At 45.2% G+C, this 18,910-nt stretch overlaps 1 protein-coding gene across 1 annotated transcript in view; it reads right to left on the bottom strand.

The window, feature by feature from the left end:
* Positions 1 to 973: 973 nt before the first annotated feature.
* LOC119435998 (CD109 antigen-like) overlaps positions 974 to 18,910 on the bottom strand; it is a 110,961-nt gene continuing 93,024 nt past the window's right edge. The window contains exons 25-32 of the mRNA XM_037702716.2: positions 15,695 to 15,772; positions 14,644 to 14,821; positions 14,010 to 14,239; positions 12,550 to 12,711; positions 11,271 to 11,467; positions 10,382 to 10,556; positions 9,976 to 10,081; positions 974 to 6,554 (exon numbers count right to left, since the gene is read on the bottom strand). Coding sequence (XP_037558644.1) covers positions 6,361 to 6,554; positions 9,976 to 10,081; positions 10,382 to 10,556; positions 11,271 to 11,467; positions 12,550 to 12,711; positions 14,010 to 14,239; positions 14,644 to 14,821; positions 15,695 to 15,772 — 1,320 coding nt within the window. The 3' untranslated portion in view covers positions 974 to 6,360. The remainder of the gene's footprint in view (positions 6,555 to 9,975; positions 10,082 to 10,381; positions 10,557 to 11,270; positions 11,468 to 12,549; positions 12,712 to 14,009; positions 14,240 to 14,643; positions 14,822 to 15,694; positions 15,773 to 18,910) is intronic.

The following is an 18,910-nucleotide window of genomic DNA, read 5'->3' as shown; positions in this document are numbered from 1 at the left end:
TCACTTCACGAGCGTCGGGGTAACCGAACAAACGAGCACAGCGAAGGATGAAAGACGCGAGGAGCAAAGCAGAGGAGGGAGGTATGGCGTAAGCGTAAGAAAAGCGTAGTACAGCAACGATAACTACGAGATGGCGCCAGAGTAGCGCGCGTCGTCTGGGAAGTCTGTCTGCGGTGGCTGCTGTGAATCGCGCCCACGCGTCACCCACGCGCTGCCTCCTGCTATCTCCAGATCAGCGAGGCAGTCGCGCCGCACTTCGCCCTGTTTGCAACATGTCATGCGAAACAGACTGTTCGCACCAGCCAATATATCGCGAAATGAAAACACATACAGAGCTGCGCTCAAATTTAGCATTCAGGAGTATCGTAATCGTCGGTGAATTTTTTTTTTTTTTCGTTCCCGCTCAAGCATTGCACCAACCGGCCCATATGAGTGCACTTCCACAGCTTTACCTCTGATGTTCTTATTTCTCTCGAACTTCGCGGGTATTCCTACCAGGTCATTTTTTAAGCTCCTATAGAGTCACAGGAATTTAGAAGCTTTCGCTTGTTGATTTCCTAAATATGAAATATTTTACTAGGTTGCTCAAGCACTGGTCTTTTTTCACGAAAACGCCAGATTTTTATATAGCGCGTCACTAGTATTTCTGAATATATTTAGCAACAAAATCTCACTAGCACTTCAAAACCGACATAATGGTTCTTTGTTCTTTTAAACGCAATTTCAAGGGAACAAGGAGCATGGGGATTATTTCTTGTTATAAAAATTTAATAAGCAAGAAATATTGAGAAGCGCTTTCATGTTGTTCAATAAAGCAGCCTATTGTCTAGTAAAAAATGCCCTAGGTATAAAACACTTTATTTTTAACTTAACCGCCTTGGCCCCCAGGCATGCACGTTGTAATGGCATTAAACCCGTGTTTGGAACGCAATAGCATGCCGAGAGAGAAGTGACTACTGGCACATTCCAGAATAAAAAAGAACTCTTGTTTGTTGTATTGCGTCTGTACATCATACATCATTTGTGCAAAGCTTCTACATGCGATGCCGGCCTACAGGTGCCGGAAGAAAATGCAAACCCTCGACTTCAGGTGCTCGTATATCCGTTACACACACACACACTTCCCCTGTGGCTGACCTTTTTAAGAATGCATACACGTAGCAACGAGAACGAATGTGCCGCGTTACGAAGACTCACTAGTTGTATTTCTCAGACACACTTGGTAGCAAACAACGCATTCATTTCATGGTGCAGCTGTGGCAGTGATATAGTTTCGTGGTGAGATGCATAATCTATATAGCTGCACATGCAGTGAACATGGGCAACGCACAAACAAATGCCAATTTGTGTCCTTTGACTAAAACCAGAGTATAACACAACGCGTAACTACTAAAATAAAACAAACAGAAACCAAAGTTCAGGCAGTATGCTTTGAATTGATCTTTCTTCTCGAGAGAATCTACTCCCTTCACCGTTCTAGCAGGTGGTTCACATCTTGTCAGTACCGGCTTCAACACTCGCACCAGCGAATGAAAGCTTATCTTAAGGTCGCCCAAAGGAAAAAAACATTGTGATTGAGAGATAAACTTCAATGTTCAATGGAGAGGTACAACTTTCGCGGCTTGCAGACTTAAGAGACTTAGGACATATGACGTGATCTGGAGCTTAATGACCTGCTCTTCTCTGTTCACTTTATCAAGCGGCTTCATGCCATTTACATTTGGATCTTTGGGCACTCAGAAATAACTTTTGCTCGTATGAGCTTTAGTCGAAGCTTATGTAACGTGATAACACACGTTAGGTAATGGCATGACATTTAAGACGTCGTATGAACAACACTATCTTTCTTTCGCTCTAAGCAACCATAACCTGATGTAATGTTGCATGACAAAACTGTAGTGACTGTGCAACCTGCACAAAACATCAACCGTGTTCAAGACAGCACTCACCCCAACAGATGGTCGTAGAAATAAGAAACAGAAAACACCATACACCAGCACACATTCCTCTTTACACTGCACGATTTGTGCACAAACGCAAACAGTCTGGAGTGTGCAAATATCTGAAAGCTTCCTACGCAATGAAATACTGAGGGGGTATATGGGAGTGACGGGTTTTAGTTCTGTTGGGTTTGTAAGTTTGCTTTAAGCGCAAAAGAAGGCCGAATGCATGGTCAATAAACGCATTTCTGCCAAAGTGTCCCCTTGCGAAATGTTTCATCAAACGTTATTTTTGTCAGATTGGTTTACTGCTGTTACACATTTCAATAGTGATACCTAGCACTGGAGTCATTTCGGAATACTAATGCATACTGACGTTATAAAAAGTATTGCATCGGACACCTGTATGCACTTAAGTTTGTATAAAGAAGGGGGCAGATTGCGTTCCTGTGTGATGTTATGATAAATGTTTGAGGAATTCATGAAATGTTGATCTGTGAATCTTGCATCGATGGTACTTCAAAGAATGTTGAATACAGCTGTCTCCTTGACAACAAGCTAACGAGCCAACTCATTGTACGTTCAATTTAAATGAGAGCCGACAGATCGATGCGAGCTGTTCCTTCTTATTTGAACAAGTGTCCATTAAACAGCAAAAAATCATCCCATTGAAATGAAAAAAAAAAAGTATTTTTCACTACTGGCCTTTGACTTACTTATGCATATATCTTTTCAGCCCACTCAGTATTCATTGCGAAGAGCAACTGCAAATATTTGTACACTTTTGTCTCAGAGTAGCTGATTTCAATCAGCAAATGTGATACAACATTCACAAAAAGTCACCGGACCAAACAATAACAACAAATAATAACTTCGCGAGAAGGCACATAAATTGCACAAAATTCATTTTCTGGATTCCCAAGTGCACGCAGGTTCAACCTGTAATATTTTGGGCTATCAGTAACACCTCGTGAGTGACCTTTACAATGAGTGTGCCAGCAGCCTCTTTGCTGCTGTCGCATTTCATGTACCAGCAAGCGCACCTTTGATGCTTATCTACTAGCACATGATTGTGACAAGGAATTGGCACCATATCAGGCAAGGCGCTTGGCCATTACTTCTTCTTTTACACCATATATATAAAAAAAAGTTTTACTACTTCTCTGTAATGACGGCTTGTAAAACTAGAGGCCTTATAGATGTACTGCATATAGCGCTTTGTATATGAATGTAAAATAACTTCCACATTCAGTGGTCAGGGTGGATAAAGGAAACAGCGAACAGTGGTGGCTACTGCAAAGTGACAGTTACGGCCTCAGAAGTAACAGAAATATGCAACGCAACGAAATGGCTGAGAACCTAGGGCGCGGTTCACGAACATGGCAGTACGCGAGATCCATTCGTAATTAGCCAGCGCTCATCGCTCACAATATGCAGCGAGTGCTATAGCTCAAGAACCAGCCAGTCCACAAACTGATACGTATGAGCAGCTTTGCACATTTGCGCACAGCGACGAGGTACATACGTCAATCAACTGACCCACGATGCTGATGATGATGATGATGTACCTCTGTGACCCACAATGCTGTTCACGATATCACTACGTTTCTTTTTTCTTTCGTCGCACTAAATATCCTGGCCCGAGGCTAGAACACAACCCGACAGTGGTGCCGTGGTGTGGCATGTTTTAATTATTACCTTGTACTGTTTGAGTATGATCAGCTCATGTCAATTGTACTTTGGGTTTGTCTGTATATTGCTTTGTACACAGTAGTAATATGCTTCTAGATACTACGTTTTTTTTTTGTTGCTATTTTAATAAAGATAGTCTAAAAAGTGTGCATCGGCTTTGCATGTGCTGAAATATTTCAAGCACCTGCAGTAAGTGGCTTGTGCTCTAGCTGCAACCACGTCTACAACTGCCCTTAGCACTGGTACGTCAAAGCCAGTGGATTTTGAAGACATTTCAGGCAAAACGTTATCAAAAATATATAAAAAATTATACACACATGCCTTTGCCCATCCAAAATACCTTACATATTATGAACTCTCTATTTTTTTAAATATTCCTATACCTAAGGATTCGACAAAAGCATCAGTCTTTTCGCTTAATTGAAGCTAATGAAGTGCAAGCCCAACCGTAAGTTTTCAGTAGAAGTAATCTTAGCTTGCCTATTTGAAATCCCTAAACCGATAAGCCAGGCTGCGCAAAAAAATTAAGTTTCTAAGGGTTGCTGACACAGATGCCGAAACTAGCTATTTATATTGTAAATCGACAGTGATAATTCGACTGCCTTAGGCCATTCAGTATGAAGTTCGTATGTGATATGTGTTCGTTAGACTCTAATCTACAGCCGGAATGTATACGCTCTGGTGTCTTTCAGCGTAAGCACCACTAGCTATATACTTGCATGACCCGTACAACCCGGCGCTCGCTAGCCATCAGTTAATCAGCGCAATTCTTCGAACTTTTCGACTGTACCAACAAAGGCTTTTTGTGTTACTCGCTTACGCTTTGCAGAGAAGTGTCAAACACTAGTTCGGAAGGAATGAACGTTCTACATGCCGTGTTAAAAGAAATGGCAGCCGCACAAATGAGCAACTCTGCTCTCGTCTCGTGGTACAGCGTACGATACAAATGATTACAGATAACATTATAGATGGTATTTGAATCACCCTCATTGAGCTTTGCGCATTACACTGTCTTTTGTCAAGTAAAAGAAAATTCCAAGACCGTAGATTATTTCGTTATGGTGAAATGAGCCCGTGCTGTTGGCCCATTAACAAGGTCTATAATTCATTGTCATTGTCTGCCTTCCTTTACGCCACAATGCGGTCGTTCTAATCTGGAACCGAATTCAGATTTTCATTAGTAAGTGTTCTTTGCTATGCTATTCATACGTCCAGCGTCAGGATTGGCTGAAATTTTCTCTTAAGAACAATACTAGCCTAAGAGGTTTATGTGAATATGCAGGCCCTGATACAAGATTCACAAATTATTTTTAGCCATAAGAACTGTTTGCCAATGGCGCACTGCCTTTGCTAATAGTAACAGCAAATAACGCTGACTAATACTAATAGAGCGGAGTCTGCTCTTGCGAACAAATGTTGCATGCGAGCAGTTTTGTAAACCAGAACGCCAGTGCGTGTGACCTAAAATCGGCAGGTAATGCCAACGCAAAAATGTCTGATTATCAGTTGCTACTGCGTTGCCACCACGCCGCGAAGTACGACGCTTGACATGAACTGCTAGAGTTCTCCGTACCTCAATTTGGTGATTGGTGTGCGTGCCCGAATTCACGCAGCTCTTCGTTCGTGAGAACTTTTTTTTTAACCGCATTCACTAATGCTATATTCACTGCCGCAATTCGCCAGCTCTTGCGCTAGCTAGCGTACAAATTGCATGGTATATACGGGAACTTTTGGGCAGTTTACATTAATTTGTTTTATCAAAATTATTTGTGCCGGAATAACTACTTGCATTACCATCGTTGTACCTGCGTTTTCTGCTAATATTGGGCTCTTCACAAAGGTCGTCTATCGTGAGCATGATGGTTTGGCTTTAGATGCCTTCATACATGCAAAAAAAAAAAGGCAGCACATAATACGGCTTTTATGACAATAGTTTTGCCATGGAACGTGATGTTAAGTACCTGACTGTTTTCTCTTCAAGTTACACAGCCAGTTACAGCGCGCTCAACTTTTCAGCTCGTTACATGCTATCTCATCCCTGATTTGACAGTCAACGGTGGAAAACGATAAGGTCTCAAAGACGACTCTGTGAATGATGACTACCTCAAAATGCCACTCTGACGCTAGCTGAAAAGTTTCACTCCATGCCATGCGCTAAAAGAAACGTGTAAAAACAACATAATGGCGAATAATTGGGTCAGCACACAATTCACTGCTGTCGGTTGTCTTTTAAAACAATGATGTGTAAAATATTTCGCTGCACCGATTATACACATAAGCTACTATAATCAATATCACATGGCACTGGATTTTGTTTTCTTCACAAGAAATATAGTATGCGTTTAGCTCTTCGTACTTGAAAATATCGCACCGAGTTTCATGGAATTTACACAGCACATGTTATGTAGGCAGGCACAACCGCAAACAACATCGCAATACTTGTCAAGCCACATACATTTAGAACAACCAACACGCCACCCGCCTTCTGCGCGAAAAGTGTGCCAAACGTCAGTACCTCAGGACTCAATGCTTAGCGCTTGGCGCCATTTCAAACACGCTTGTCACCTTCCGCCCGTCCGCTGCACCTACTCAAACCACACCGAACAAATGTATTCTTTAAAATAAATTTAACCACAGTACACCATGCGTGTACTAAGTCCAGGACTTAAGATAGTGCTGCAATCATTCGCGCAACACGCACGCATTGTAGAGATTCACACACTCGGCATCAGCAGTTCCTTCTAGCGCCGCAAAGTTCCTGGAACAGGAGAACTGCTGCCACGATTAGCAGTGTCCAGCTCAGTGCGGGAACACTGGCAGCACTGAAGTACGGGCAGTATGGGCACTGGTAGGAACCACACACTTCGCAGATGCTCAGCACGTAGAGGTCGTAGTTTTCCCATATTTTCTCCTTGTAGTTTTCTGCAAAATGCAATGAACAGGAATTAGCTAGTGCAGAACCGAAACACGAGAACAGTATGCAAAGAATCTCAAACAGTCGACTCTTGCCAAGTAACTTGATCTTCTTTATCTTAATCTTAATTTATCTTAACTAACATAATAACTTAACTAACGTAAAAAAATTGCCCAGTTTCACCCGAAAGCAAAGCATCAATTGCGATAGCAAATTAGTAGAGAGCTATACGGAGTAAGGATAGTAGTTTTATCAGCTGTATAAACTTGGACATGCAGAAGCACCAGCAACGCGCAGAACTGTTGTCGATGCCGGCAACGTTTGGCTCGCGTTTGCTCCGAACGCGTGCCGTGTTGGTGACTGTTGCTGGTGCCTCTGGGGGTGGCTTGGAGGTTTTCGACGAGATCAGAACGGGTCACTCGTCGAGCAGCGTCGGAAGACTTTACCACCTTGTCGCCTCGCAACGTTTTTATATAAATATAGATTTGGTGCCGCAGCTAAACATCGCCTCCCCTCCCTCCCTCCCTCCCTCCCATCCCCCCGCGGCCTTTGGCGCGACGGAAGAAGTCGTGTTTGCTCTATATATATGTTGATTGTAAAGGAGGAAAGAGACGTGTAATTCTGCAGCCCTTCATGGAGCACGGCGCGGAACGCGCGTTTGCTCTCCGGTATGCGTTTGCTCCCCGTGAAAGTGCGTGTCCCTCTCGCGCTTTCACTCACAGTGTATACAGCATACAGCGCGCGGCGACGATTTCATCGCCGTTGGACGTCATACAGAACCTCACAGCGACGGCGACGCCGACGGCACAAGTCCGCTTTCAGTGTCCATATAATTGCTCTCGCAATAAAAAAGCTAATATGATACGTGTAGTACGAACATAGTATTTTGTTTTGGGTTGTATGTGAAATAAAGAACTTGTTCGATAGAATTGAGAGGCAATCACCAACAGCCTCACGAAATTTAATATGCCATGCGGCGACGCTATGTATGGATGCCTTCGGTAACATTTTACTCGTGCTTTATTGAATTTGGGCCAACTTTGACAACCTTAGAATTATTTCACTTGTATACCCAAGATACGCTTTTACACTTCTTACAAACTTCAGACTGCCCTATACGTGCCGTGTCAGATCGATTCGCTCTGCCTCTATCGGTGCACATCGTTTCTAACACCTTCTTAGAGGATGCTGTGATCCTAGTCAGCGTTTATCGCGCTTCAGGCTGATCACTGCCTACAATCTATTTGCGCTGTGTGTCATGAATGCTGTGCGCAAACTGAAAACAGTGCTGTGTGGCACTGTATAATTTTAGTGGATGCAGGCACCCAACACCTTCATGACAAAATTATTTGAGATAACCTTAAATCTGAGAGGGTCCAAGCTGAATCTTATTGATAGCTTTCACGTGACGTCATGCACCCACCTAATCACCGTGTCGGGGCACCAATATGGCGACTACGAGCACTTCAGTCCAATCCATCTTATTGAAAGCTTTTACATGACGTTACGGACCCAGCTTATCATCGTGCCGGTGCACCAACATGGCGGCTACAATGACGTCAGTGCAAGCCATCTATACTGTGTACCTTCACTTATTATTCATATAATTTTAACACTGATTACAGTTATAAGGAGAGATTTTGAGCTACATGCGCCGAAAAATGCCTCCACTATAGATATATACAAGTTGTTCCAGCTAACTTTAGCCAAGTATTAAAAATACAAACATAGGCGCTACGCGTGTCGTATTGGGGCAGTATTGTTTTGAGCCGCATGGAGCGCGTCATAATTTTTTTTACTCTGCCAAGCTGGGTAATTAACAGATTACTTTATTACCTTTTTAATTATTCCACTAGCAAAAAATCCTCAATACAAACGTTGTAGCGCTTGTTCAGAAACATCAGTTTATTTCCGCTGTGCTAAGATAACTGCCCTGCTTTATTTTTTCCCCGCGTTTCTTTAAAGTGCGCAAAATTTTTTAAAAATGACCACGTAATTGCCGGTTAATGCGCTGCGCTTTTAGTGCCTTCAAATGCAAGTTGAATGAATTAGAAAAGGCTTCTCCGCACACAGAGGTCGATTGAGCAGGCTGTCGGTGACTGCGATGGAATGTTAAGTGACAAAAGGGGCGTTTAAGAAAAAAATTCAACAAAAAAGCGGCCGCCACGTGCGAATGCGATATGGGACCGGAGGCAGCATTTGACGCAGCGCAGGCATTTTTCTTTTCTTTTCGTACCAATGAAGAAACATGATGAAGGGGGAGAGGGTGACAGTGTGATGAACGACGGAGATAAAAACCATGATCGCAGTCACCGACAGCCTGCTCAATCGACCTCAGTGCATGGAGCAGCCTTTGCTAATTCGTTAAACTTACATTTGAGGGCACTAAATGGGCGGTGCGTTAGCCGGCAGTCACGTGGTACTTTTTTAAAATTTCGCGCACTTTAAAGAAACGCTGGAAAAAAATCAATCAGGGTAGTTAGCAGAGATGAAATAATTTGTTTCTGAACAAGTGCTGCAACTTTTGTATGGAGGATTTCTCACTAGAGTTTATAATTAAAAAGTTAATTAAGTAATATTTGTTAATTACCTAGCTTGGCAGATTGAAAAAATATGATAACGTGCTCCATATGGCTCAGAACAATACTGCGCCAATATGACATGCCTATGTTTGTATTTTTAATACTTGGCTACAGTTAGCTGAAATACCCTGTATAGTATCGCCTCTGATGGGGGTGAAATGCGAAAACACCCGTGTACTTAGGTTTAGGTGCACGTTAAAGAACCCCAGGTGGTCCAAATTTCCGGAGTCCCCCACTACGGCGTGCCTCGCAATCAGATCGTAGTTTTGGCACGTAAAACCCCATAATTTTTTTTTGTATCGCGTCTAAAACGAGAAGCAAGCTTTTCCCCAAAGTTTGTATTATTGCGGAGAAGACAGCTTTGTAGGCCTCTGCAACCAGTGAGCAGACATGCTTATACGAAAACGTGTCAACGGTGACATGCACTCGCTATCACTGGTAAAGATATAACACAGAACCAGTTCGAATGCTTGAATGGTTGACAGCACAGAGTACGATGTCAAAGCACGACTACCTCAGACATGAAGGAAGGGCGGTACTGTCGTTCACCGCAGCTGGGAAATAGGCATAGCATAAAGGGAGCACAAGCTATTCGGCGCCTTGTGGATGTTGAATACGCATAAAGCATAGCCACCTTTTTAAAGTAAATGAAACTGTTCAATGCAACGGCAAGGGGAGGAGTATAAAAACTGCGTCAGCGAGTGGTGTCACAGATATGCTGTAAGTTTGTGCTTCTTACAGCTGAAGCACTTGACAAATCTACAGAAGCGTTTATTCTAGCCAACAAAACACCTCGAAGTGCGCAGGTGTCATGACATTCATGTTCCTCCAAAAACTTCACACTTACCCGGAGAATTGTATTCGTACACCTTGGCTTTCAGGTACCGCGTTGAGTTAGCAACCGGATACCACCGCTGGATGAGGAAGTTGACGCAAGTCCATTCGTTTGTAAGCTGCAATCATTCAAGTCATAGGTGTTAGAAATACCGCCTTTCCTATTATCCTTAAATAGGCACACTATGTAACATTATCAGAACGGTATACTCGTAATGTGTTTGAGGATGCTTATGCATACTGACGCTTTTGGGACAAACACATTGGCCCGCATTGGGTGCACGTTGAAGATCTTCAGGCGGTAAAAATTAATCCAGAGCCCTCCACTACAGTATATCTCTATAGTATCTTTCTACAGTAAACCACATCGGTCAATTAATCAACCAGTCAACACGCTGCAACCAAGCGAAATGACTTACATGTTCAAACATGAACACCGCTGTCCTGGGAAGCACTTTGGCCATGCTTAGTCGAGGAACTTCGCCTGACTTCACGTAGTTGTCGAGATGCGGCCTGTAGTTAGCATAACCTGTGGGGATGACCAGCTCCAGTACAGCTGCTCCACTCTCTGCACTCATGTTCGTCATCGTCCACCTATGGAAGTGAAAATCATCGTGCTGCTGACTTTGCCTGAGAACGCAGCACACATAGTTCAAAAAGTAATGTACAGAAGCTACGGAAAGAGAAACGCATGAGCATCTTCGAGATCAGGCATCGCGCACGTTATTTCCGGGGCTCAGACATGATCCCAAATTCTGGCTTCGCACTCTCACTCCACAGGACATTGGCATCTACAATTAGGACCTAACAGTTGGCTTCAACTGGGTGTGTGTATGTGATTTGTGCACGTAGATTTTGTGTGTACATTTCATGTGTCCCTTGGCATGTGGGGCATTATGCTAGGGTTATGGCGAGACAAATCACCCCAACATGTATTAAAGAAACGCCCTTTTCCTTGGCGCGGTCAGAGTCTGGAAGCATTTGTCATGTTGAACCTGGCAGCTGAACTGACTCTCAATTATTGGTCGCTTGAGGACGAAATTCATTGCAGGAAGGGAGAGGGGGAGGAGGGAGTGGTGCAAAGACTTCGTTGTAAGCAACCCAAAGTAAAGCATTTGTTTCATAGTGATTTAAATCTAGGCATTTAGTTACGATATTGCGCTTTTTTTTTCTTAGCCATATTTTTGACTGTGACTTCAGACTTCACTACTTACATATGACCACTGATAAATCCGTTTACATAGCACACGAAAGTTAAATAAAGGTGGTAGAACAAGGAAGGTAGCACGTAAAAGTCAACTGACTCACCTTACACAGCTGCGGATGTTGATATGTGACCTATTCCTCCCTGAGAACCTCGGCTCCAGTGTCAGGTCAAAAGCCTCGTAAGCAGGAGGCACTAGCAAGAAGTCACGATCGACGTTGTAACTCACGTCGAGCTGTATCAGGGACAAGCCTGATCCCTGAGCCAGCACATCACAGTGACCCCAGACGTTGGGTTGGACCTGCACAGAGGTAAGACATGCGCAAAAACTGCCAGCTTTTTGTTCGAATGATACAGTAGTCATACACTCTCTCACAAATCATTGGCTAAGACTTTGCCAAGGCGTGCTGGGCTGCGCGTTAATAAGTAGTTCAAGTTATAAGCTGTCTTGTAGTGTTGGTTCGTCGAAGTACGACCATTTATGTGCGTGATATACTCTCATGACCTCACCATAATCAAGTTCGTTAATTGTTGTAGCTTTTTTCTACTCCATCTTCAGTACATATATGTACTACACGCTATAAGCCCACGTGTGACGTAAATGGTTTGACCTCACCGTCGGTCAAGCATGAGCGAGTTGTGCAGGAATTTTATTCTGGTGAGCACATTCCGACGATCGCGAAGAAGGGGCTCATAGTTCGATTACCGAAAGCGATGACCTGCCCAATCGTCTCGAAAGCAACGTTGAAATGCGCATTCAAAAAGCTCTGTTTCATATTAAAGGAACGCCAGAGCAAAAGTGAGTTGAGGCGGCATTGACGCTCCATGTTTTACATGGGCGAAATATTGATGAAAGCAGGTCACACCACACCGAGAGGACCACCAAAGCTGTCATAAGTTAGCGCGAGGCGAAGATTTCCAGCCCATCGACTGGGTTTCATAATACAAGCGATAGAGGGCCGCCGAGATAAATGTCCCTTATGTGAGGCACGCTAGGCAGTCCAAGTGTTCGCTGCCTTCTCTTGAAGGCTGAACGGCACCGAGATAAGCGCGTCGTACATTCTGCAAGTAGAGTGGTGTGGCACAGGGTGTCTATCGCAGAGGGACACAGTGCATTTCCATTACTGCGCTCATGATTGACGGATGCTAGCTGTAGCTTCCACATCGCTGCATACAAATTGTGGGACAGGGTATAGAACATCTGTGTGATCTTCATATACCAGAAAGTTACAGACTAGCAGCAGGTACTCACGTCAGAAGCCAGAATGACTGCTGAATGTGTAATGTATTCTTTTTGCAACTAAACACGTTGAGCTGCACATTGTTTTAAAACAAATCAATGCGTCAACAATTTTTCTGGTCAGGAAACATCACTATACTCACATCGAAGACTTTTCTGCGTGCCAAGTCGTCTTTGGATATGCGTAACGTGCTGGGATATCCTGGGTTAGATGAAGATTCCACAGTTACTTTCATCTCTGTAATGCCTCTGACATGCGTTCGGAACGAATACTGCGTGAGGGCCTCCAGCGCTGCGAGTGTGTCCTGAAATATGCGAGAAAAAACAAGAAAAAGCAAAAAGTCAAACGCATGATTTGTGTTGAAAGGGACGTTAAAAAAGTGAGGGCAGCTTGCACTAGTGGTGGTGCAAGCTACTAGTGGTGCAAGGCTGAAGAAACAGCGTAGCTGGGGGTTGACCAAGGTTTACGATGTTTTGCTTAGTTTTTGCTTTGTATTACTATGTTATGCCAAGATTTTACCGAGTTTTGCACTTGTTCTTCGCTGTCGCTTTGACAAAGATTCACCAGCACGGTATTCCGGGTTTGATCGCAGCCGTTGCATTCGTTCATGAGCAGCAGTGTGACGGGCTTCCCGTCGAGCATCTTCTTCCTCGGGGGTTACGTACTTCTTCAGCCGACCCATGTTTTTAGGCGGCGCAAACAATGTGCTCAGCGCATGGACACTAGGAAATGTGCCGCCGTCACGGCGTCACGGAGCTTTATACGAATGCCGCCAATGAAGCAGCGCGCAGTGACGTCATGGCTTTTTTTTTCTCTGCCTACACGGCTGTGGAAGCTTGGTGATGTACGGGAAGCGGTGGTGCAGCGTGGCGCGGCCGGGCGCAGACATGCCAGGTGGTTGTTAGGTGACGTGAAGTGACGTCATGGCTAGACGGAGCAGGTGCGCGGTCGTAGCAGCTGTCGGGGCGGCGGAGGAGTGTTGCCAAAGCTAGGCGAAGCGAGGCAGAGCTGTGCCAAGTGGCTGCTAGGCAACGTGCGGTGTCGTCATGGCCAGGCGGAGTTTCTGGTCTATGCTACGCGGCGCGACAAAGAGCTTAAACAGCTTCGCTGTTAAAAAGATTGTTGTACAATGGGAAATGGGGAAATGTTAATTTCAGGAAGAACACCATGTAAATCAGGCTAAAGGCACATTTGCTTAGTGCATGCCACTCTCATAGCTGCAACCAAAGGAAGTTTCCTAGTGTGATGACATGCTCCCGACAAATGTGCTTCCATTATAAACAAACAATTTTGTTTTAAAATGCAGTTTTTAGGTCCCAAGCTGTGTCTAGACTATCAGAGATACCGCAATGAAGGGCTCTAGAGTAATTTTGACTAACTGGGGTGGTTTGACATGCACTAAAATCGCTAACATTTTCGCAATGTTCTCCTATAGAAATGCGGGCGCCGGGAAACGATCCCACGACTCTGCGCTTAGCAGCAGAACTCCATAACCGCTGAGTCATCACGGCAGGTGTAAATGAATGAAGCCAGATGCCACATATTTGCGGTTTAGTAAAATTGGGGTCGAAATATTCAGAATGGTGAAAGCCAACGCCTGACCTGTGTGCCGATGAAGCCGTAATCAGTGGAACGCATCCGGTTTAGCCAGCGGACAATCTGATCCTGGAAGACGCCACCCTGCTTGAGGTAGGCCTGCAAGGCATACGCCGTGGCCTCTACGGCAGCCGAGTCTTCCGGGTGCGGCAGCCGGGGCATCAGGTAAGGCCGCTGGCTCTGGATCACGATCACGGGCGGAGGAATGGGCACGCTGCTCCAGTATATGGCTCCCTCTGCAACCGAAACACAGATCAAGTACGTCACCTGCCAAAACTACGCGCAAAGTTCCAGTGTGGCACTGTATTTGTGGATCAAAATTCGCAACTTATGCACAACAACCCTCAAGCTGCTGGACACTTGGGCACCAGGAATCACGTTGTGTCAGGCGCAAAACTAGCGAGTGAGTCCTCCATACAGTAAACAGTTACATAGATTTGCTTGGGCGCGGCACAAGCAATAAATTACTTGTTTCTGAACGCAAATTTCGAGGCATACAGGTATTATTTGTGTGCAGGCTATAGACATACACGACTCACTCGTATCAGATAATATACACTAAATTAACAACCGCCAATTGACATTTTCGTGCTTCAGTACCCTTTCGAGGAAAAAGCAGAGAAGTGGAGATAAATCTTACCGGCGTCTCTCTTCAAAGAGTGGAGCAGGTTGTAGCCGAACTGCGCTTCGCTGGAGCCAGCCTCGAACAGTGCATATGTTGTCAGGGCTACAGTGTACGGGTCTTTTACTTGTGCGAGTTGTGTCTCCAGATAGCGCACTGCATCCCGCTTGGCTGTGTTGGCACGCTCACGAGTGCCCTGTAGATGTCAAAACATGTGGCTGTTATTGAACATCACGACGTGCACAGCGTAATCGCTTGCTCAACTGATGAGCTACGTGAAGCAGGTAATCTACAACAATTTCAGTAATGCTAACTGCGTCCTTTTTACCATGTGAGCGCGCATTTTCTGCAAACAGCTTTTCTTCAAGTAGTATTTACCGCTTGCCAGGATTATGCCACGCGATAGTAACAAATATGTTGGCAAACAACCAGAGTTGGTATGCTGGAGAAACTTAAGTAGTAAGACGATGCCTGATGTATATAGTTAGAAGCAACGACACTGCGCCTTCAGATGCCTTTCATTGCGCTGAGCGTACAGAACCTAAACCAGTGAAACATGAATGGCTCTGGAAATATAATTAGCAGCTGGAACGGACCAAGGCTGCAGAACAATGCAAACAGCAACGAACCACTTCGAAAACAGCAGACACGAGGGTGTGATTTCATTCAGAGCGGGATCGTATGCGCCTGCTAGACAGAGTTCCACATCACCAAATCTTGCGCGAAGACATTGTCACATGCGCTAATTGCAGCAAAAAAGGAAATATTGATGCACTTTTGCTGTAGTGTCATTCAATATGAAAAGGATCAGAAGACGGGTATAAAGTATTATGTTCAAAATATGCCACTGAAGAAGAATTAGAAAATTTGAATAGTAAGTTCATTAACTCGAAACCGGGCCCTAACGCCATAACGTATACGAAGTGCCTACAACAGTTTTCGTATTACTTGAATAATGTCGCCAAATCGTAACAGCACAATTTATCTTTAGGTACTGTTTAAATGGAACAAAATAACAACGCTTTGCTTATTAATTTAATAATTTAAATATTACAGAGCGTTTACTTACTCCAGTAAGATCGGAGATCTTTGAGAGAGTGAGAACAACTTGCGCGGTCAACGTGATGTTCTTGTCTTTGTTGTGCGCCTGCAAAAAACATACACAGTGTACTTTTTTTTTTCTTCTCTCGAGCGACGACATTTAAGTAAACAAACAGGAGAATCGCCATGACACTCTGAGCAACTGTTACTCACTGTTGTTCACGCGAACAACACGGAAGACTTGAGTTACTCAAACAGAAATTAAAACATGTATGTGGAACCAGTGCTGCCCAGCAAGCACTACGACACCATCCTGGACGGATTGAACGAAATTCGCACAGCTTTAACGACGACGTTCCTTTAGTTCAATTGATGCAGCCAGGCCCAGTCCATGGCTACGTGTTCCCGTGTTCTACCACACAGACGCCCAGTCGGGACAGAAGTTGGACACCTGTCCATCAACATGGGCGCTAAATTTGCACTATCTCGGCCATTCGTTCAGCCATTTCTCGCAGTCCATGACAAAACATGGCTGCCGCCTACTGCCGCTGCAAAATTTGGTCTATACTACTGCTCTGTAATTCCTGTTCACTGCAATAAACCTTGTGCCTCAAGAGAAAAGATACAAAGGGAAACGGTACATAAATACGAAGTTAGAGCCACTTAGTGATACAACTTGGCCCCCTGCTCAGTGTCAAACTATCCATTCGATAGTTCCTTTATCGCCGACGCTCCAACCGCAAGCTGTACTGCCCGCCTGCCGCACGCATGTGGTGGAGCTATAAACTGCACATGTAGCACACTGGTGCACAAATTTTGGTTTACATTGGATCCGCACAACCAGTGTAAACCAAAATTTGTGCTCCTGTGCGCGACTAGTGCAGTTTTTCGCACAACCGTGCTCTTGCGGCAAGCGTGCGGTGTGGTGTATGGTTCGAGCGTTAGCCGCGGGCGGCAAGTTGCCGCGCGTCAGCGACTTGCTGCGAGGCCACCGTGGCAAGCGCGTCTCGCAGCGCAGCAGCGCGATAAGATCTCCCGCGCTCTCCTAACACGCGAGCAACACCACGAGCACTCGTTGTTCCATGCTTGAGACGACGATCGTCGATTGAAAACCCGGCGCGGACCGGCGGCGGTGCGGTTGTGATGGCTCCGTGATGTCACCCTCGTCGCTCTTGATTGGCTCTTCATCTCGTGGCACTGCAGCATTTGCCGCAGAAATGGGTCTCGAAACAATTTCACACAGAACGCCGCAAAACCCCCGATTCCTGCCGCTTTTGCCACGTGTGGCATGATGCATTGCCGCGCGTTTTTGCCGCTAGTGTGACCGTACCCTTAGTCGGCCTTTACTCAGCTACTCCCTGCAAGCCTGGTAGGTGTGGCACAACAACATTCAGCGGTGCACGTTTCATTTTTGCTACAAGGCTTTTGCTACAAGTTTTTGCTACAAGGCTGAAGAATCAATTACCTGCTTCGACATTTACCTGCACCGTGTGTCCTCCACCATAGACCACTATCATGTGGTTAATTAGGACCAATGTGGCGCATTTGCACCTCTCACGTCAAGAAAGCGGGCTTGACATCCCAGGTGGTGGTGCCTGAGCGCAATTCCTGCCTGCATGCCATCCTGCGTGATACTCCATTTGAATTTGTGGACTTTACGGGTAACGTATTACTGTCCATGATGGCGTGCGCTACATGTCCCGGTCGACTTCTTTAAATATTCGTTGAACTGTACGGAAGCCCCCAAAGTGAACCTTCCCTTGTGCTCTCCCCTTTTTCTTACTTGTGCTCGTGTACAAACCTAGATAAATCTGTTTATCAAGCTCGTATACGTTCCAATTGGAATATTGTCCCCGCATAGTGGACATAACCAAAGGTATTTAAAGAAATGCTATTTGGTTCCCTTAATCAATTACTGCGAACAGCATTTTGAAACTCATAAGTAGAGAGAGAGAGAGAAAAAAAATTGATTTACAGAAAGGCAGATAGAAAAGCAGAAAGCCTGAGCTTGCTCTGGCCTGCTACTCCACACTGGAGAAAAAGGACGGGGAGGAAAAGGACTGATGGATGATGATGATCATATGTGGAGGAGGTGCTTATATACAAGTTCACAGCGTTGTGGCTTCTCTAAAGACGTGCATCTAGCCCAGTGGCTTGTAGAAAGGTTATAGCGGCTTCTAAGCATTATAAGTATGCAGACTACGTGTATTAGCCATGGTCACCGACTTGCACTTGAAAACTTTGTAACTAGTCAAGGTGGAAGCAGTTCCTGCAATCATTACAAAGTTCTCCGAACGGACACGTTCGGTGAACTTCCTAGCTTATAACTGTCATTTCTTTTCGAGCTGATACAACTGTTGCATCGTCTGTCCGCCATTTCTGGAAAGAATGCACCCGCTCCCGGGCTACTCATCATTACCTCACACCCAACACATCCTTTCCATCTTTCGGCTATTACGCATCGTTCTAGCAACCAAAGGAATCTTGCCGTCTGCTAACGGGGCGCCCCTAAGCCCAAACCCCATGTGAGTCACTTTGTGTGCGACAACTGCGGTGAGCGATGAAACGGGCAGTCGCGCGACTAGATCGCTCGTTCTTGTCCCTCAATCGCTCAGTTCTGGAAATGCAGAATTACTCGCTCCTCGCGCAGACCTGCCCAGAAGCATCTCGAGCGACTAGTGAATGGGACGCCGGCTGGCTACGTACGCGCTTCCCTATGTCATCGATCCGTGTATTGCAGTGGAGCACGTTTTTTTTCTTTAGTAGGTGTTTGTTTTGCAAGCCCATCAGCACTGCATCTCGCAATGAAATAACTGTTTCCGTGGGTTGTACCACCACCACTTGGGTTTTGTTGGTTGTCCGCACTGTTGAAAAGCCAAAACGTTTTCAATTTGGTGTCCCAGGAAGCGCTAAAATGAGAAGGCTCCATGTGGTTAGTTGTGCAAGGCGCATTGTTTTGTCTGCGATGTATACATAGGTATATAGTATGGCCGATCGATTCACGAAATCGCGTCGTTTAAAAATGGGCGCAGAAGACGTTGTGGCACAATTGTCGGCGGTGTAGGGTCAGAACTCGCGGGCAAGTTGCAATCCGTTAACTAACAGCACCATTTACTAACCGAAGCAGATGAACAAGCGTGTCGTGCTGCCTCCTCGTCGCGTCGCGGCATCGCCTGTATACAGCCACCGCTCGTATGGGGTTTCACCGGCAAGCGACAGACGGGAGCGATAGCGGGCAAAATCA

Source organism: Dermacentor silvarum, chromosome 1 (assembly GCF_013339745.2).
Source record: "Dermacentor silvarum isolate Dsil-2018 chromosome 1, BIME_Dsil_1.4, whole genome shotgun sequence".
Taxonomy (NCBI): domain Eukaryota; kingdom Metazoa; phylum Arthropoda; class Arachnida; order Ixodida; family Ixodidae; genus Dermacentor; species Dermacentor silvarum.
The sequence above is the reverse complement of the archived record's forward strand: the minus strand, read 5'-3'. Positions and strand labels throughout refer to the sequence as shown.